General features: G+C 37.8%; 1 protein-coding gene across 4 annotated transcripts in view; it reads right to left on the bottom strand.

Annotated features, from left to right (window-relative positions):
- Positions 1-22,199, bottom strand: part of STXBP5 (syntaxin binding protein 5) — a 206,388-nt gene that overhangs the window by 95,861 nt on the left and 88,328 nt on the right. For all 4 annotated transcript variants that reach the window (XM_032804054.2, XM_032804056.2, XM_032804057.2 and 1 more), the window contains exons 8-9: positions 11,964-12,087; positions 11,441-11,519 (exon numbers count right to left, since the gene is read on the bottom strand). In XM_032804054.2, the coding sequence (XP_032659945.1) occupies positions 11,441-11,519; positions 11,964-12,087 (203 nt within the window). The remainder of the gene's footprint in view (positions 1-11,440; positions 11,520-11,963; positions 12,088-22,199) is intronic.

The raw sequence follows: 22,199 nt of genomic DNA, 5'->3' as shown, positions 1-22,199 counted from the left end.
CCACAGGGATCAGTTCTGGATCCAGTTCTGTTCAATATTTTCAGCAATGATTTAGATAATAGCATAGAGAGTACACTTATAAAGTTTGCAGATGATACCAAGCTGGGAGGAGTTGTAAGTGCTTTGGAGGATAGCATTAAAATTCAAAATGATCTGGACAAACTGGAGAAATGGTCTGAAGTAAATAGGATGAAATTCAATAAGGACAATGCAGAGGACTCCACTGAGGAAGGAACAAATCAGTTGCACACTTACAAAATGGGAAATGACTGCCCAGGGAGGACTACCGTAGAAAGTGATCTGGGGGTCATAGTGGATCACAAGCTAAATAAGAGTCAACAGCATGACACTGTTGCAAAAAACAAAAACAAAAAACAAACAAAAAAAACACACACACCATTCTGGGATGTATTAGCAGGAGTGTTGTAAGCAAGACATGAGAAATAATTCTTCTGCTCTACTCCAGGCCTGATTAGGCCTGGACTGGAGTTTTGTGCCCAGTTCTGGATGTGTCACATTTCAGGAAAGATGTGGACAAATTGGAAAAAGTCTAGAGAAGAGCAACAGAAATAACTAAAGATCTAGAAAAAGTGACCTATGAGGGAAGATTGAAAAAATTTATTGCTAAAATTGTTTAAGCTGGAGAAGAGAGGACAGAGAGGACATAGTTTTCAGTAAAAGGTTACCACCAAAAGGAGGGAGAAAAATTGTCCTTCTTAACCTCTGAGGAGAAGACAAGAAGCATCAGGCTTAAAGTGCAGCAAGAATGGTTTAGGCTAGATAAGAGGAAAAACTTCCTAATCGTCAGGGTGGTTAAGCACTGGAATAAATTGTCTAGAGATGGTATGGAATCTCAGATTCATAGATTCTAGGACTGGAAGGGACCTCGAGAGGTCATCGAGTCCAGTCCCCTGCCCTCATGGCAGGACCAATCTCCATCACTGGAGATTTTTAAAAGCAGGTTAGACAAACACCTGTTGGAGATGGTTTAGGTCAGTGGTTCTCAACCAGGAGTTTGGGGCCCCCTAGAAGGGCGCAAGCAGGTTTTAGGCAGTCCTCCAAGGCATGGCCAGTGTTAGACTTGCTATGGCCCAGGGAAGAAAGCCAAAGCCCCACCGTGCAGGCCTGCAGCCCCGAGCCTGACCACTCGGGGTTGATGTTGAAGCCTGAGCAACTTAACTTTGTGGGGCCCCCTGCAAAATGGGGCCTCACGCAATTGCCCTGCTTGCTATCCTCTAATTCTGGCTCTGGCTTTTATATGCAGTTGTGGCCCAGCTGGGCTGTAGAGTTTTTATAGTATGTTTGGGAGGGCCTCAGAAAGAAAAAGGTTGAAAACTGCTGGTCTAGGTAATACTTAGTCCTGCCATAAGTGCAGGGGACTGGACTAGATGACCTCTTAAGGTCCCTGCCAGTCCTACAGTTCTAGGATTCCTGCATTCCTTTTTGGAGTATCCTGCATAAAGAACAATCTCCCTATTCTCCCTCCCACATAATCAGATCTTTTCCTACATGGTTTGTTTTCTTGAAGTAAGGATTACACTTGTACCAAACTGACACGTTATACAATAAGGTGGTGTTCTTCTGGTCTAGACAAGAGTTTTTTTGGTTTGTCTCTTGACGTAAGCCTTAGAGATACATTCTGTTTGTTATAGCAATTAAACTGCCATTAAATAACCAATACATCTTTTAAACATAGCACAAAACACCACAGTATGAAGTTAAAGCAAGTTAAAGTTTAAAATGCAGCTTTTCTGAATTTGCATAACACTCGTAGGGGTAAACGAACACGGTTTTATGGCTAAGGAGGGGTTTTATTCCTAACAGTTGCTTGTCCCTAGGGTGACAGAAAACAGAAGCCTTCTGGAATTCTTCTGGTTATCTTGAATATTTCATATAATTAAAGTAAACAAATATATGCTTGTGAGGTACTCTTTTCCAAGCCCCATAGCTAAGACAGCAATGATAAATATTAAATTTGCCTTTACAGTGGGTTAAGATATAACCGAAGATTTAAAAAGTTAATTTTATTAATATTTTTGTATTAATAGTGAGAGCTCTCCCTTACATTGGACTCTCAGGTGCTACTAAAAGATTTGGTAGCACTAACCACCATATTAATTGTGCAGCGTCATACCTGCAGAGGGCAAGGATGTGACCACTCCTTTTGGATAGAGACTCTTCTACTGTCATCCATAATTTAATCTTCAGGTGACAAAAACTAATGCAACGTGCTCTACGTGAGGCTACACCTTAAAGCCATCCAGAAACTGAAGGTGCAAAACGTGGCAGTTGCTTGGTAAGTGGATAACTCACTGTGAGCTTGTGTAGCTGGCACAACAGGGAGGTTCTGAATTTGTGTATGAGCCTGACAACTTCTGCTATGCATATGAACATTTACTTGTGTTAGACTATGTCTATACTACAGACCTTACAGCAGCACAGCTGTACTGCTGGAGCTGTGCCGCTGTAAGGTCTCCCGTGTAGCCGCTCTATGGTGATGGGAGCGTCTCCTGATGACATAGCCCTGTCCACACTGGTGCTTCTGTCACTGAAACTTATGTCAGTCAAGGGGGTGTTTTTTTCAACCCCGACTGAGAAAAGTGCTAGTGTAGACATAGCCTTAGTTTTCACACTGCTAAAAAGGAAATGAAAAAAAATTGTACAGTCAAGAAACTTCACCATATTGAAGTTAATTGATTTTGGTGAAAATTACCAATTTCAAATGGTCATTTTACTGTTTTACTGGTATCCACACAGACTACATACATCAACATACAATAATATATCTTGATTTGAGAGGTATAACCTATCAAATTATAATGAATGTTGCATGTTAGTACCTGTAGTTTCTGCAGGTTTCACTTCTGAGGTAAATTTGAGGGTAACTGGGCTGCAGTTGGCAGGGTTTCTTGTAAATGAAAACAACTGTACAGTTGACAACAGTATCCAAGGAATCTCTCATATATATTTCTATCCCACAATTGACTCAACCAGAGGAGGGGGGGAAAAGCAATGGATTTAAGGTATTTAAATGTCATTTGGAAAGGATGACATAGTAGCTTCAATATGAGAAAAAATGGAGTCACAATATAAAATATGTTGCAACTGTGTTGAGGTTAGAAAAAGAATTGTGTCAAAAGTAAGACTATTCCAGGTTTGTACTGCGTTACTTTGCATGTTTTAGTGAATGAAATAAATCAAGTTTACTACTAAGAGTAGGCCTTAATATTGAAACAACAGTGTAATATAATTATGTTTGCTAATTATGCACTTTGAATAAGATGAAATTGAGATATGCAATACTATAAAAATCAGAATGCATGATTACATAATTGAGATGCATGACTGCTGTAAACAACCTTTTATGAACCATTTTGAAAATTATTTTAGATGACTGCAAACCAGGTTGGGTAATAACATTCTGCCAACCTAATTTTCTCTTGTAGTTTCAATTAGAAATAAGTTTCTCACTTTGTGGAATTGCTGCTATGCAGGATTACTGGGAGCTGTTAGAAATTTGTGGTTTAGCTCAGAAGCAGTTCTACTTCAGAGACAGTTGAAGTGATCCTAATAAATGTACACATTTAATTTTACAAACGATTTTGGTATCTTTTGCTATAAATCACTATATAAATCTATGGAATTACACAATATCCTTAAAAATTTAATGGAAATTATGAAAAAGGAATTGAGACTGTATCATGCAGTTTGGAGCAAGAATATAGTATGACAGACCACAGAGTAGCCCAAACCTACAGGGTGTTTCTGCTGCGGTTTAGTAAATCCATAACAGGTAAGCCCACTACAAAAATAAGGAAATCAAAGACTTAGGTCAAAACCCCACTGAACATGTAGATGGGTGAAGGATTGGATTATGTGCAGCGTCAGGCCATTACCACTGTATAATTCACTTTTCAGTCTTGGAAACATTTTCAATCTTTTTTTTTGCTGAAACACACTTTTTTGCTACCTTTTGATCATTGCAAAACTAAACTTAAGTTATCTCAACCTCTGTACTTCCCTAGTCTTCTAATCTTAAATTATACGTTCAGGGAAGGAACTGAATTTTTGTATTTTGTAGAACCAAACACAGCTCCTGAGAGTTTAAAGGTGAATGGCAAAATGAAAAGGAAAGTTGAGCTAAGCCCAGATTTACATGCCGAATTCTCCACATGTATATTGTACCTGTATATTGTAACATCTGTATAGGTTATGCTACACACACGCACAAGACCACAGTAAAAACTGTAAGCCACGGTGGGATGTGCATTAGTAGGCTATTCCCGCATTTCTCTGGTGGTTGAAGTTACAAGATCCTAAGGAGTGCTCCAATAACCTACTGAACATTCTCGTAGCTTACTACTATATAAGACAAGCAGGTCAGTGTGATGACTAATAAAGGAGCCTGCACAACAGAATTTCAATACAGATACTGGTTAACACAGTTTATTACTTAATGAATCATTTAAAGTGGAATGAAAAGAATCTCTAGGTTTCCCCCACTCTAGAGCATCAAATAGAGTTCCTTCAGCTAGACTGGGAGATCACTAACCTTTACATTTCTGAAGGCCTTCTGACTACTACTCCTGCTGCTCCTATATAATCAGAACTTCTGGGTAATCCAGTGCAAGATGCCAATGGAACACAATTTTACCAAGAACTCCTGCTGGGCAGTTTGCCATGATAGCTGGACTGATTGCAGCCAGAATTCTCTCAGCAATCTTAATTTGTGACTTGACTAAGAGTTTGGATCTCTAATTCCTAATGCATGCAGCTCCACTAACGGAGGCTACAGTGTAGACAGGCTCAGGCAATTCTACCATCATGTCAATAAAATTAGATTTCATAGTGGTAGCTATACCTGGACCAGGATGCACCTTTTCAACACTACAGCTTTCACAAACACCAACAGTGAAGCACCACCTGTTAGAAATTACTGGTCTGAAAAATCTCTGCACAGACAAACCCTGAAGGGAAGGCAGGGTAGTCTGGCTGTATGGGGCTATGTTTTAAGCCCCTGCTTGTCAGATATTATTGCAGGTATACTGACCCAGTCACGCGACTCAATAAGAAATGAATAAAGATTAAGTCAGTGATTCTGAATTGGTTTAGCTAATGAACTACTATATTTTTAAAAGGCTTTTGAAATCAAAGGGAGCAGTGAAGGAAGGTATGGACAGTTAGGAATGAATGAAAAGCTTGCCCCAATATAAGGCTTGACAGAGACAGCCGGTAAGAGAACACTTTTAAAAAAAATGCCATTTAAAAATCAGCAAGTCCCAATATATATTCAGGGTCTATAACAAAATGAATAAACGTATTGAGCCAATGGCAATTCTTTTGAAAGATCATAGTGAACCTGATGTTGAAAGGATGAGAAAATACAGTACTCGTTTTAAAAAAAGATGGTAATTATCATCCACTAAGGCTAAGGCTATCTTCAATAGCTACTGAACTAAAGAACAAATATTAAGAAAAAATAACTAAGCACTCAAGTCAATATGGCTACTTGTGGAGTAAGGTACTACTCAACTAAGGAAAGGGATCAGAATCTGATGATTTGCAGAAAATGAAATCATGAGCAACAGACCAAAAGGTTTATAAAAGCAACTAACTACAAATTGGAGAGAGTCCAGAGGAGAGCAACAAAAATGATCAGGGGGCTGGGGCACATGACTTACGAGGAGAGGCTGAGGGAACTGGGCTTGTTTAGTCTGCAGAAGAGAAGAGTAAGGTAGAATTTGATAGCAGCCTTCAACTACGTGAAAGGGGTTCCAAAGAGGATGCAGCTCAGCTGTTCTCTGTGGTGGCAGATGACAGAACAAGGAGCAATGGTCTCAAGTTGCAGTGGGGGAGGTCTAGGCTGGATATTAGGAAACACTTGTTCACTTAGGAGGGTGGTTGAAGGCACTGGAAAGGGTTACCTAGTGAGATGGTGGAATCTCCATCCTTAGAGGTTTTTAAGGCTGGGTTTGACAAAGCCCTGGCTGGGATGATTTAGTTGGTGTTGGTCCTGCTTTGAGCAGGGGGTTAGACTAGATGATCTCCTGAGGTCTCTTCCAACCCTAATCTTCTATGATTCTATGAACATGACAGAATATTCTAATCAAAAGCAAAGGGAATGTAACAAATATGAATAAGTAATTTTTAAAGCAAGATTTTTCAGTTAAGACAAAAACTAAACTAAACTAGTTAGAGCACTAATTGGAACTGGAAACAGCAATTTGCTCAATTACAGTGTCCATTGAACTGTTGTTTCAGAGATTAGTGTTAGGTCTTGCTTTATTTAAACTTCTTTATAATTAATATGGAAGATAATGTCACATTAGTGACATTTTCAAACCGGGTGGATAAAAATCAATGATTTTAAAAAAATATAAAAAAATCTTTTTTTATAAAGTGCTTTTTGAGGGAAAAACCTATCTAAAAATAATTTTAAGATAATCTTTGAGCTATAATGTCTCATCATAGAATTTATAATCCCTATTCCAATTCTATAGTATGAGACAATATATTCATGTAATTATTTAAGAGAAGTTTTATAAATTAGTTCCAATAGTTCATGGATTAGGGACCCAATCTTACAGGATTCCAGGGGCTTGTGTAGATTATTTAGGTTAATCTTTCTATCTACCCAATGGGATTTGATGCTCAGTCTAAAATAGGGGCTCCCAAACTTGGCTCGCGGCTTGTTCAGGGTAAGCCCTGGCAGGCCGCGAGATGTTTTGTTTACCTGAACAGCGACCACTGGGAGCAGCGAGCAGCTGTACCTGCGTACACTCAGGTAAACAAAGCGTCTCGTGACCTGCCAGGGGCTTACCCTGAAGAAGCCACAAACCAAGTTTTGGAACCCCTGGTCTATAAGATATCATCAGAGATGCTTGGTTTTGCAGTTCTCAAACTCTGGATTTGTGTCTCCAGAGATAATATGCTTGTTAATAGCAAAAATGTTTTTAAATAAATAATATATAGAAGTGAGAAAAAACAGACCTCAACCCTATTGCCCCTCTGCAAATTTATGTACACAGAGTGAATCCCTTACCTCTCTCTAAAAGTGCAAAGTTTCAAAAAGTTCAATTAATAGAAGATTGTTGGGGGCAGAATAGATCTGGACAAGGATAAGAAGTCTGGAGATAAATGTGAGAAGGGAGGAACAGGCAGTAGAAACAAAAGTGAAACTGTTTGAGCAGCATATTCCAGAAGTCTTGAGGTCTTTCGGAGAGTAGCCTTCACTGATTTGAGATCTACCATATATCATTCTCTCACTAGAAGGGAAAACCTATAATGGCAGCAGGCTGTAAAAGATACCCAGTTTGGGAATATTTTAATAAAGTTCCTCTACCTGTGGGGAAGACAGGCATGCAGGCAAAATGCAAACAGTGCAACCAAAAAATGGCCTAGTTGCCTGAATGAAACAACATCATGAAAAGTGTTCCTTCTCAGGAGGAAGCTGCGTTGAAGATGATGAAATGAACATGTCTGAACATGCAGGATCTTCAGGTTGGTAAACTTTTTTTATTTCATGCTTCTTTCTTAAGGACTGCCGGTCTTCCTTCTGGACTATTCTTGAATTCTCATGTTTGAGCAAAAAATATAGTTGTTACTCTATGGTACTATCATTTTAGATGCAGTTGTGATAAAAAATAAATAGCTTAAATAGACAGATCTTCCTTTTAAAATTTCACCTTTAAAGTAGTATTAAGTGTCAGGGAATGCAATGAGTAATACTAAATGAATAGTATGGTAATAATAATTAAATAACTGCATTGACTTATTTTGTTTAGGAGAATCCATTCTCAGCATACAGGATTCTGAACACTATCCACCTTCAAGATCACCATCATTTTCTAGAGTTTCAGAGTTATCTGCCAATAATAGTGTTTCAGTCACATCATATATGTCACATAGCCACAGTATATCACCTGTAGCCAAAAGAAAAAAAAATCTCCATCATCCAGAAACAATCACAGATAAGTTTGTGATAAGAACCAGCAGATTACAAAAAGAGGTAATGGATGAAAAAATTGCCCGCTTTGTTTATATGACAAACTCTCCTTTCCCTATGACTGAGAACCCCACACTTCATTAACATGGTTTAGTTAAGACCAGGATACAGTCCACCCAACAGAGAAGATGTCGCAGGCAAATTGCTGGATAAAGTCTATGAAACAGAAACTGAGCAGTGTGCAAAAGGTCTAGAGGGTAAAATTGTTAACCTGAATCTTGATGGGTCGAGCAATGTCCACAATGATCCTGTTGTATGTGCCTGTGTGACAACAGAAGAAAAGAATGTCTTCCTTACAGAAACAACCAATACATACACAGCAGAATACTTACAAGAAGTAAAAGTAAAAGCTATAACAAACTGTGGGGAAAAATTCAAATGTCTAGTATGCAGCTTGGTCACAGACAATGCTGCAAATGTATCCAAGATGAGAAGAAATTATTTATAAGAGAGCTAATAACATACAGTTGCAGGGCTCATTTGATGCACCTCCTAGCCAAAGACTTCAGTGTTCCAGAAATAAAGGCTAATGTTGTTGAAATTGCAAAATACTTCCATAACAACCACTCTGCAGCAGCTACTCTGAAAAAAAGTGCGAGGAACCAAGCTAACTCTCCCACAAGCCTACGATGGCACTCAGAAGTAGACTGACAGAGTTAAATTACAAACATTAAGAGAACGAATGGGACAAGCACTATCTCCAGCTCATTTTCTTGCAAATATTCTCAATACTTGGTACCGGGGTCAAAACTTAGCTGCTGAAGAAGAGGAATTGCCTATGACATGGACATCCAACAATCATCCCTCCATAATGCCAACTATAAAACTTCAGAGCTAAGGGTGAACCATTCAAGAAATATATGTTTGCTTGATGATGTTTTAAAGAAAGTCACACCAGTGAACTGGTGGAAGTCACTTAAGCACTTGGATTCAGAGACTGTTGAAATGATAATCTCACTTTTAACAGCAGTAGCTTCTTCTGCCGGTGTAGAAAGAATATTTTTTTCCTTTGGACTAATTCATTCCAAATTGAGAAATCATTTGGGACTTGATAAAGCAGGAAAGCTTGTTTTTCTTTCCCAGAATATGAACAAACAGGAAAATGAAGGTGAAGACAACTGAGTTAGTTGCAGAAGCTAGTATTTTAAGTTTCTCATATTGACCTGGCTGACAGTGTCTATTCAATTTTTGTTTTGTTTTTTTTTAAATATATTTCATTTAACTATTTTAGTTAAACAATTTTAACAAAACAAACCTGATTTTAAAAAACTTGAATGTTTAACTAAATTTAAATGCTTGTTTTGTTAAAATATTATATGTTTGCTGTTGAAGAAAAAAATTCAGAATATAACACTGTTATTTTAGTTAAATAAAACAATTTAAATGTCTGTCTAGTGATGTTCTCCTTCTAATACAGCATGGCAAGAAAATCCTCCAAATATTAATGATTAACCTGTTGAATCGGAGATAGTTCACCTCCCAATGACTTCATAAATATATGCTTCAATTACCTTTGGTAAATGAAATAACCAAACGATCCTTCATTTTCTGATATAGCTGTAAAACTAATCTGAAAAGTCTTCAGAATCACTTTAAAAATGTATAGTGTGTACCTTCTAAATATGAAACCTACATCTATCTCTGACTTGTGAAGAATATGTATTAAGGTTATAACAACCAACAAAAATGCACTTTTATGTAGAAATCCATGATTAAATCGAGTCTTCCTGACTACTGATTTAAATCAAATCCACCCTGGTTTCAAATGATGATAAATTTGACAGCGTTCTGAGCACCATCAAGCATGAAAAATACCAAAAAAGGACAGTTTTAAGGTAATAAATAAAGGTACGGAACAAATTAAGACTCAACAAGAAAACAAAGTCATGGAAAAGGCAAAATAATCTTGGAAAAACGAATACAGTTGGAAACCTGTACTAACAAGAGAAGTTGTGCATAGTTAAGCTTTTTTTATTGCAAATCTTATCTTGTTTAAACCGTGTCAAAAATCAGTTAAAGTTTGCATGGTGTAAAAAAAAACAACAACAAAAAACAAAAAAAAAAATACCCACCACAAAACACTGTTACATTGTAGAGATTTCAAATTACATTTTTTAAATGACTGTTTGCAGTGTGAACACTTCAAAGTGTAGAATTTTTATCTTGCTGAATGTTTGAGGCTGCTTTTCAGTTATTTATAGCATAATTTGGGTCAGAAGCTTGGACACGACAGTTGAGTTGTCAGTTTTTTAACGTATCATGACTTCATGATTATTCAGTGTTTTTATTCATTGTGGAAAGGAAATACCTGGACAGATGTAGACTGCTGCAAACAGCGTAATGGAACAATTGTCTCTGACTTGGTCATACCTTTTCAAAAAATTGGGAATTGGCTTCAAAACCTTAAACCTCCATTTAACTAACTTTTAGAGAAGGAAAAATGGTTCATATAACCATTAAAATTAACTGCAAAGCATATCAATATATATATGGAAGCATTTGTTAAACTATCAGCAATTTTCAGTAGTCTTATTTACTTTGCAAACATTCAAGCAATACAGAAAGCCAAAAAGTAATAGAAGGTACAACAAATAAATCAACAGAAAAAAAATGGAGAACGTTATTTGAAAATTGAACATCTGCAAATAGTTCCAAGGATTTCCATGAATATTATGATTTTAAATAGCACCTTTCACCAAAGCGTATCAAAATGCTTTACAACTGTAAATAAGAAACCCCACATTGTATATAAAATGATGAAAGTCTTCCATTAAGTTCAAGTGAGTAAGAACATGCCACTCAATATGCAGTAATTTCATCAAAGCCTCTTGTTGGAATTACAGCTTCAATATGTATACACAAATATACATAATTATGCACAGTGATTGCATAAATTACTGCAGCACATGAAAAGAATTCAGCTGTACTTCAAACTCGGATTGCTTCACCAAAAAAAAAAAAAGTTACTGATAGGTCTCATTACTAGATAAAGTAAGTTTAATTCTTCGAAGAAACAGATTTCCCTAAAAACTTAGTACAACTGAAAATTTATTTAATGTGCTGCCAATTTATCAGTTTTTCCTTAATATTGCTAAAAGGTGACATTTAATCATAAAGATTTAAAAACAACAACAAATACTATTTTATCATTTTTTTAATATTTTTGCTAGCCCTATGGTTTTAAAGAAGGGGCATATAGATATGGAATATTCATCAACATGTCATTTTTACCTATTCTAGTCGCACATATATTTTAGAGAAATAGCTGTGTTTTACCCAACAGCAACTACAGTTCATCACTCACTATTGCTTTCTAGAGGTTCCCAAGCTCAGTGACACTGGGCACATATCCCACAAATGAGAAGATACAAAAGACATTCTCAAAGACTACAAATATAGTGTTAAGAGTCAATTGACTTATAAGGAAAGTCTTACCCAGCTCTAGCTGTTTTGTATTCCACTTTTAGGATAGGTTTGCAAGGTTCTGGCTTCTTCCCATCTTTTAACTGCTTTCCTAAAAAAAAATATTTTCATAGATTAAACATCGAAAAAACCTGTAATGTGAAATTTATTCTTTTAAATAAATTACAAATTAAAATATGCACACAATTTATTACATTGTCACATACTGTATTTCAGAGGTCAGCAACCTCTGGCATGCAGCTCTCCAGGGTAAGCACTCTGGCAGGCTGGGCCAGTTTATCTGCTGCATTGGCAGGTTCTCTGTCCCAGGCTAATGAGGGTGGCGGGAAGCCGTGGCCAACACCTCTCTCACCCGCACTGCTTCCCACCACCCCCATTGGCCTGGAATGGTAAACAATACCTTGGATTTTGCAGAAGTTGTTAGCAAAAATTCCCTTTGTTAAGGGAAATGAAAGAGGATTTTATAGAAAAGGTTTAATGACATATTTCCAGTGTAAGAACTGCCAGACATTGTGTGCATTCATTCTTTTCTTACCATGTGGAGTGATTGTCTGAAGTGGCTTGGCAGGGGATTTTATATTCCATATGGTCAAGGTACCATCTGAATGGCTACAAATGAACTGTTTTCCTTCATGGTGCCAAGCAACAGAGTGAATAGCCTGTGTAAAGAAAAAAAGAAGAAAGAAAGAATTGAGTTTTCAGCAGAAAACAGCAACTTAGGACATGTCTACACTACAAAATTAAGTCGACTTAAGTTAGGTTGACTATAGCCACCGCAGTCATTAAATTGGCTGTTCATGTCCACACTACAGTCCTTCTGCCAGTGGTGCATGTCCTCACCAGGAGCATTTGCACCGACTTAAGTGGGGCACTATGGGGGGCTGACAGCTCAGGGCTCTGGCTGTCAGCCCTGGGGCAGACAGTCCGGCTGTCAAAAAAGAGCAATAGACCACGTAAGCAACACAGTGTCTACGTGGACAGAGAATTGACCCAACTACATCAACCTAAGTTCTACACCTCTCGTGGAGATGGTTATTAGGTCAGTGTTGTGGGCAATTTACATTGGCGAGAGCTACATTGCAGTGTAGACCAGACTTTAGTGTGGTCTCAATTCCCTCTTCTTAAAAAAGATTACACAAACACCAAATTAAAGTGTGAGATAAAGTATTAAATAAATAAAATATTAAAGTATGAAATACCAAAACAAGTATAAATTATCCATGTTTAATTTTTCTGTTATAATTTAGCATTTCTTTGAGCTGTGTCTCCTTTTAAGAGGTTACAACATTGTTTGTATGTCAAAAAGTTTTGATAAAAAAATTATTATCCTTATGCAGTATTAGTGTTTGCATAAAATTAAAGAAAATTCTATTTGCCAATCAAAAAGCTACAATAAGAAGTCTGAAGAGAATCAATCTCCCTTTTCAAGGAAACATTTGGAAGATAATGCCTGGTACTGTTATAAGACACTAAGCTTTATTATTTGAACATTAACACCTGTGCAGGAGTTTCTATTAGATATATTCAAATCATACATTACAAGGCAATTTTTTTTTTAACAGTTTTCAGAAACTTATTGGTTACTTAGGTGATAATGGGACCTTCAGCTATACAAAGGTGTATATCAAACGGTTATGAAGTATGTAGTTATGCACACCAATATACCAGAGTTGTACCAGGCCTTGAGAAAAGGTGCTTCAGAAAGTTCTCTTTTCTTTCCCATTTTCTCTCTCTGTCTCTACCTCATATCCATTCTTGTCCTGATGCCAGTTCCTTGGCTTCCTTCTCACTTCCTCTCTCAGCTCAGTGTTTGCCATCCTATATTTCCCTCTGTTCTTCTGCAATATTTCAGACGACAAACCTCTGTCCCCATTTTACAAGATCCCTCTCATTTCTTCCACATCCCACAGGAACTAGCCCCCACTCAAATTTCTACTTCTCTCCTTTCTGTTTGACACTGATGATTAACTCTTCTGTGCAATTATGTAGCAATTACATACTACTGGGAAGATCTGGTTTAGGAACTTTAGCCTTTTTTAAAAATTAGCAAAGTTTGCCTTTGCCTGTTTTTAGAGTGCTGTTCAGACTTCACAAATCAAAGACACTTCTCAGGGATGGTCTAGAGAATACTTAGTCCTGCCTTGAATTCAAGGAACTGGACTAGAAGACCTCGAGGTCCCTTCCTATCCTACATTTCTATAATTCTATGTGTACAAGTACCCTGTTCTCCATATGGTGTAAAATAGTATTTTCTGCTGTTCCTGGGTGATAAACAGCATTGTTTCCCTATAAACTGAGCACAGCTTGGGAACTAGTTCAAAAGAGTGAACCCAGTGCCCTTTCCCTTCACTAATTCTCCACAGTAGTATGAGAAGGAAAGAGAATTGCCATGATGCGGAAGAGAGATGGGATGGAATAAAACCATTAATTCCTATTTGATAAAAATGTAACCAATATCTGAAAGCACTTAAAAGCCAATAGTATCCTGTCGAGGTATTTCTAATGCACCACTCAATGTGACATCTAGGTACCAAGTGCACAATAAAGAATTGTGCAACAAACTGGTAACACTGTCCCATACTCTAATCTTCCATCGTCTTTGGTAGAAACAGATTTACTTCTTAGCTCTTTTTGTATGGCTAACTTGCATGCATTTCTAACCTTTCTAAAAATACTGTTTCCATTACTATGTGCAAGAGAGAGAGTGGCAGGCAGAAGGTTCCTGTCCATATCCATTCTTTTGTCATAAACAAATTGCTTGGTAGCTACTTTGTTGACTAAATGGCAATCCCTTGGGCTATTTTGGTATATCCTCTATAAAGCTCAGGGATAAGCTCTGATCTTTACCCACTTATCAGAAGACTGCACCTAAAAATAGTAATCTATAATACATTTTCTGAGTTAATGTTATTAAAGTTTAGTTTAAAACAGAGCAGGCAAAATATTTTTTCCATTTGAAACCTGACAATTTTAAATGATAAAGTTACAACATTTCCAAACATTTATTTAAAAAGCAGTTAAAAATCATGCTCTAATGTCTTTGTTTTATTGTTTTAGGTCCACAAAACAGCAGAAAATGAATGTTTACAACATAAAATTAATTCTATGTTCATATTGTACGAATAAGGCATGAAAATGCTTTTTTATTACATCAGCTACAAAGCCTTTCAATACAAAGAAACTCACAAAGGAGACACAAAGAAAGCTAACATTTTCCATTCTATCATTTCACTGTGCATAAACATTTTGCAAGACAATAATAAGAAAAACTTACTGCACAGGATGGTTTGATAGGCATTATAAATAACTGGTCTAAAAAGTTAATTTATAACCACAGGTCTTTAACATTATAGCTATCACATTCCAGACAAACTGTTTTTTCCCTAGCTCTGTTAAATATGAATGCTAGATTTTGTATTCTTTCAGATGATTCTCTGTCAAAGAAACGATGGATCATGTACTATTCTTACAATACTACAGTTTTAAAATCCAACTTGTCTTGCATGAAGGGAGCAGTTTTTTTAAACACGCATTGGGTGTCATTCTATGGACTTCATCTTGCAAAGAAAGGAAATTCCCTGGCAAACAGGTTTAATTCTAGGTGTCTATGACTGTAGTTAGAATGTAAAGGCAAAGATTATATTGGCAGATTTCGGGTACCTTTGCTGTTAAATGAAAGGAATCCATAAAAATCTTATTTCATTTCTGCCTGCGGAAACCTGCACAATCATCCTCACTGCCTCTGAAGTAAAAACTGGTAGTGCAGAGCACGTAATAACTGACTCAACATCCCCTACACAATTTTAGTCAGTGACTACTTTCAAACTACTAGGACAAACTTAGTGTCCTAAATGTTAAGTATTCTGTTCTCTATTTCTACTGTTGACTGGAATGCTTAAGCTTTGTCTACACTACACAGTTTTGGCAGCAAAAGGCAGCTTTTGCCAACAAAACAGTAGAGGTGTACACACTACAGAAGTTACTTTTGATGGCCAAACACTGCTGTTTAGCCAACAAAATAAAACCACCTCGATGAGAGGCATAAAGCTTTTTGTGGCAAAGTTAAAGCAACAAAGCATCATTGTAGATGTTGCCGTTTGTTTTATTGCCAAAACTGGTCTCCCCCAATATCCCACAATGCCCTCTGTGACCACTCTGCTCACTGTTTTGAACTCAGCTGCCCTGCAGGTACGCACCCCTCCCCTTTCAAAGCTCTGGGAAGTTCTGACACCTGAGCATCTGGCAGCAAAGAGCAAATCATTGAAGTGGAATCCTCCTGCTCTTCCGGGCATTAGGAACACAGTGGCAGGCAAGCTGCTGCTGCAGGAGGTGGGTGGAGCAGGGAGGCAAGAGGGGACTGTTGTGCTGTGCAAAGCCGGGGAGCGAAGCAGTGGCTGATGAACTCAGCTCCCCTGTGTCTAGCTATGTAGGCATGCACCCCTCTCCTTTCAAAGCTCTGGGAAGCTATGACATTCCTTAGGGTGGAGAACTCACAGAGCTGCTGAGGATGCCACCTCAATGATTTGCTCTTTGCTGCCAGATGCTGAGGTGTAAGAATTTCCCAGAGCCAACAACTGAGGAGGCTGTGGGAGATCTCAGAGGGAATCACAACAAAACCATTGGCAGGCAGAGCAGGCTGCTGCTGCGCAGAGAGGGGACGGGGAGACTGCTGTGCCATGCAGAGCCAGGGGCTGATGCGGGGAGGGAATGTCTTCATACGGTTTCTGTGAGGATATTTCTGCTCCCTTGCCCACACACATACATTCCCTGTAACACTCTTCCCCCCCACCAACCTTCAGTTGAAAAGCAGCTGGCAATCTACTCAGATGCCCATGGAATGATGGGATTGAGAAACCTGCATCCTGTGACTATACCTGCCCCATGAGGCATTTGCATTCCCAAAACACAGTTGCACAGTGGCATAGCTACCCACAGCGCACTGCTTTCTGTGTTGATGCAAGAGCTGCTAGTGTGGATTCACTCTCCTAACTAAGGAGCATAGTGTGGGCATGCAACAGCAGTTTAAAGCAGTATAACTTGTCAGCAAAAAAACTATAGTGTAGACAAGGCCTTAGTCACTCTTTCAAAGTTTAAAGTACAGTAAACAACTGCAATATCTTACAGTTATTTCAGGGGACTGGGAGTCATGATGGAGGATTCTATTCCCTCCTTGAACTCAGCTCTTCCTGTGTCACATCTCAGTAGTTTCAGTTTCCTGATCTATACATAGTGAATAATATTACCCAGTTGCTACATGAGATCAAGGAAGCCTAATTCAAATATTATTTATGAAACTCAGACTCAGGTGGAAGTGCAAACCATTATCATTCAAATACTTTTCGTTTTCATCAAGTGAATGCAGAGTTCATAGAAAGTGTCATATATTTAGCATTAGAGACTGAAGAGCAGGACTGAGATATTTAGAAGCAAGATTTACCAGGAATCGCTTCAACTAGTACCAGGAATTGACTCAATTATGAATTATTATATAGAGCTGAGGGGATGATCTCTAAGAGAAAGACTAATTTAGTCCAATCTCCTTCAGTCCATAGATTATCTGCTGATAATGTTAACGGTACAGTTAGTGCTATTCAAGGTCTAGCACCCACTGGTATTCACTAACCTTTGGCTGTAGGCCAAATTCCAGCCTTGGGGCACAGGCGAGGGGCACGTTAGTGACATCACACAGCCAAAACAGGTTTCTGCCTCCTTAATGTGCTGGAGACACCAATCATAAGATGGCATAAAAAAGGAAAATATTCTGTCTTTTACAGTATGCTCCCTTAAAACAGAGATTATGTGCCTCATATTCATTATTGGTGCTCTCGTGGGTGCTTGGGCAGTGTCTCAGCATACAATCTAACTTCAAAAGCAGGTCTCTGTCTGGAAACCAGTCATTCATCTTCAAGTGCAGCGACAAAAGTCAAATACTGATATGCTATCACCACAACAGCTCCAAAATGGCTATAAGTGAGATAACAACTGTTCTAATGGAGTTTTAAGAATGAGAGAGGGTAAATATTGCTGTTTTGGTGGACGATAGTGGGACTGCAAAAAAACAAAACAAACCCAAAAAACCTTGCTCCCATAGTTCCTCAGGTCTACTACTGAGCTGTAGTCTGCATTTCTTTGGCAGAATAAGTATTCTGACTAAAGATTGCTCACACAGAGTACATAAATGTATGATTAACAAAGTACATGCTGAACTGTGGTCATACAGGATCATCCCTGTAGACACTCTCTCCTCCCCCTATTTCTTTGAAGGCTTTTGCAGACATATAAAGAGTTCCACCAAATGGAGAACGTGCAGATACATTAGTAAGGCTGCAAGCCTGTCTCCTAAGTACATGGCGCATACTGACACCTTAGCAACAAAAAAAGGTAATGATCAACAGAATAACTTTTTTTCTAACTGTAAAATTTATAACGTGAAATATGTTGGTGATATGATAAAGTATATGCATGTTAAGTTTCGAGTTGGAGATGGCTGTGGTTCTTTAGTGGTCAAATGAAAGTGAGACTTCTCAAAGCCCAATTTTAAAAGCTAATAATATGTTCTTATTTTCTACAGAAAAGAGAATTAATATTTTATCCAAAAATTACCATAAAAAAAACAAAAAACAAAAAACTCAGTTGACCTCAGAACAGTATTGTGTTAAATATGGAGACTATTCAGTCACTGCGGTGAGAAATAAAGAATTTTTAGCGAAAAGCTCAACTAAAGAGACACTACTAATGATTCAATAATAAGCAGATGGTTTGGTATTTTGACAAACCTTGGAAACCAAGTTCTTTGGCACAAGTGTGGGAATTTTGTGGATGTCAAAATTAATCTAGCCAGTTTTTTACTAGTGAGCCACTAAAAATTTAATCTGTTTAAGATATAAACCAAGGCTGACCAGACAGCAAGTGTGAAAAATCGGGATGGGGTTGGGGGGTAATAGGAGCCTATATAAGAAAAAACCCCACATATCAGGACTGTCCCTATAAAATCAGGACATCTGGTCACCTCACATGAAATAATTGGTCACACAGGAAGTGTCTTAACTGGTCAATCACTATTAAAAGTAGGATGAGCTGATTTATTATCCAATGTCACAAACAGTTAACCATTTTAATAAAATTGTTTTGGTTTTGACAGTAAAAGCCACAGAAACACCAACATAAGTTACATATATGACCCACAATCTACACATGATGAAAACTGTTTCAATTGTTGCACTGAGCAGATTTGGCGCAGTTATGTTTTTTAAAGAGACTGCTTATAAACATTGACAAGCCAATATTGTCAAATTAAAAACAGTTTCAGCCACATGTTAACATATTATTGACCTTATTAGAAACAATGTCATACTAACTAAAAGCACAAACAAGAGCACATTTATATATGCTGTGTTACATACGGTTGGTTTGAAAAATAGTAGCAAAATGACATTGTGAGGTTCCAGATTTACACTCTCAATGACTTACCATTTGCTGGAGTTAATATTTTCCTATTCTAGCAGCTAACTTCAAAACAGAGGTTTTGAAAAAGGAAATGAAAAGTACGCGTAGGAAAGAAACACTCGAATAGTTCACAATAAAAATAATTCAGAAAACTGTAGATGCAACACCAATATAAGATACATCAAATCATCCAGTTATATTCCTTTTGAATCTTTTACTCGCCTGTTCATTTTCTCTAAAAATCATCAATCCAGTACAATATTGAACTTACTCTGACAGCAGCAACCAAAAGGAGCTTCCTCTCCACCGTTCACTTCTACAAACATTGTTCTAATTTGTTGATGCAATATACAAAACAGCATTAATTTCTCTTTTTTGCATATTCAGTTTTCCCCAAACACAGGACAAATGGATCTGACTAGCAATGCCGAACCCAAGTTATAAGCTGAAGGAATCACTGTCCTGAAAACATGACCTATAAGCACCTTGTCCATGGAGGAAAAGGTATCTAACTAGTATTGCACAACAAGGAATGAGCTAACAAATTGCTATGTTACATATTTTTCCTCTTCTGAGGGGAAGAAATATTTGCTGGGATGGACCCAAAACCAACCCAAACAAACTACTCCATTTATTTTAAAACGTCAAGATATACTGTACATACAATTATAGAAATATAGGGCTTGAAGGGACCTGAAGAGGTCATAAGAATACCACCCCCATTCCCCCAGCTGAGGTAGATCCAAGATCTAGAATACTTTTGTTCAATCATTATTTTAAAATATTTTCCCCCAAAAAGTCATCGTTAGACAGGCTACCCTAAAAGCCACACTCTTCTTTTTTTACTACATGGGCTCTTCTGGGCAACACTATACTAAACTTCAGAATCTAATCTATTATCTATGCAAATACTGGTTATAGTACTTCAGCTGTTATGGATGTTTACACTTGTCTGCATAAACTTATTGGAATGAGAGCCTGCAGAGTAAGGAAATATTTTACACTGAATTTAAACTAAAAAAGGCTAGAGACTATAGTGATTTTCTGATTTTTTTATCCTGCAGATTGCTCCCAACCCTAACTCACAAAAGGGCCTTTCCTACGAGTTCGGGATGGTAGAAGAGAGATCTTAAACATCCACTGCATCACAGTTCTCTCCAAAGCAATTAATACACTCGCCCTCTCAGTGCATAAGTAACTGCATTCTGGACTGTTTTTAGCCTGCATTATTAACTAGATCAGTGGTTCTCAACCAGGGGTCCAGGGACCCTGGGGGCCACGAGCAGTTTTAGGGAGTCTGCCAAGCAGGACCAGGATTAGTCTTGCAGGGCTCCAGGGAAAAAAAGCTGAAGATGCTGTACAGGGCTGAAGCCCAGTATCAAAAGCCCTGCCATCTGGGGCTGAAGCCGAAGCCTGAGCAACTTAGCTTTGTGTGGAACCGTGACGTGGGGCTCCAGGCAATTGTCCAGCTTGCTACCCCGTAACACTGGCCCTGGCTTTTATATGCAGAACACACAGTTGTGGCAAAGGCAGACTTTTTATAGCTTGTTGGGAGGGGAGGCTCAGAAAGAAAAAGGTTGAGAACCCTTAACTAGATTATGACAATAGGCAAGTAAAACATTCTATTTATTAATTTTTATTTTACATTAACAAAAAATACTATTTCTATTATACTTTTTTGGTTTGAAGTACCAAGCTACAATATGAAGTCTCAGATTAAAAAAAATCAAATCACTATTTTACCAAAAAAAATTTAAAAATTTTAATATAGAACAAAACCTAAAATATGCCAAAAACAATGAATCAAGAGCAAAATGGTTATGTGGCTAGGTGGGGCCTGTGACTCCTTGCAGCATGATTATAAAATACACAAGACGTACATGTCAACCACTTAATAGCTTGCCTTGAAGCTAGATTCTCAGTTGGGCTCAATTCACCTCAAACACTAAGTCACATGACCTAGAAACAGCAAACAATGCAGGAAGTTCACTAGTTGAGAAAGCATAATGTGCTATAGGGACAAGTGATTTAATTTAAAATTAACAGAAAATCCTTGGTGAAACGTTTGTAGAGGAAGGAATTCCATTTGCCCTACTGTAAATTTGTTTTCACTCTTTTTATAGTGAATATTTTTAAATGTATTGAGCTCTCTCAATTCAAAGTCTTCAATTTCTTCTGTCCCTCTCTACTTTGTGGTAATGTACAGTATAGAAAACAGACAAAACAAAAAGATTGTAAAAGTGTAAATTTAAACTTAATTCTCTCTATTTCATGATTTTCTTACACAAAAAATATGAAGAGTAGAAATATATTTGTATGCCTACAAATTTATACTGTGATTTTAAATAAGTAAGCTGCTAGAATGTAAATTTTAGATTCACATGTAAATTTGACTCATTTATTTTAGGACTAGACTAAACATACATATCTACCACAACTTTTGTAAAAGCTGAAAGATACTAAGGTTATTTTAGTCATGACTAGGTCATGAGAAGTCCAAATTAATAGCTTAACTAGCAGCTCCAGAGGCAGTCCGTGTTCTAGGAATATGAATGCATAACTGGAGGTCAGGAACCCCTGAGTTCCAGTATCAGCCCTGCAAAACAACAGCCATATGAACTTGGGCAAGTCATTTATCTCTTTCTCTCAGTTTTCTCATCTATAAAATAGGATAAATATTTCAATATCAACTACAGTCCTTCACAGGACTGATTTACAGTGTTTACAATATGTGAAGCACTATGTTATATGACAGATGGGATCTTGGGTTGCTTCTTTAGCTGCAATCTGGCCAGGCCTCCTTCCAAACCTCAAAAGTATCTCAGGTGGAGTTCCAAATAAGCCTCCCCCACCCACCACTTTTCTACAGCCAAGTAGGACTGTGAGATAGACAAAGACCAAGACAGATTTGCTTCTCCATCTGTTGCCTGACAACTCCCATCTCCAAACCAGAAGTGCATCTTAGGGGAAGCATTACCCTAGCTTCCCCATGGCACATCCCAGCAGGTCTGAGAGCATGTCTACACTGCAACTGAGAGGTATGATTGTAGCATGTGTAGATTACCCAAGCTAGTTAGATCTAACTAGGTCAAAGCTACCTCAGGTAACAATAGCAGTGAAAATGTGACAGCCTTGCTTGCCGCAAACCTTGGGTGCATACATGAGAGGATGAGCTATGCTGCTGTGGTTTCATTGCTATTATTACTCAAACTAGCTTTAGTTCAAAGCCAGATGCAGTTAGATCAAAGCTAGCCTACATATGTCTACCTGTGCTGCAATCACACCTCCCAGTTGCATAACATGAGAGGCAGACAGTAGCTGAACT

Source organism: Chelonoidis abingdonii, chromosome 3 (assembly GCF_003597395.2).
Source record: "Chelonoidis abingdonii isolate Lonesome George chromosome 3, CheloAbing_2.0, whole genome shotgun sequence".
Lineage (NCBI taxonomy): Eukaryota > Metazoa > Chordata > Testudines > Testudinidae > Chelonoidis > Chelonoidis abingdonii.
The sequence above is the reverse complement of the archived record's forward strand: the minus strand, read 5'-3'. Positions and strand labels throughout refer to the sequence as shown.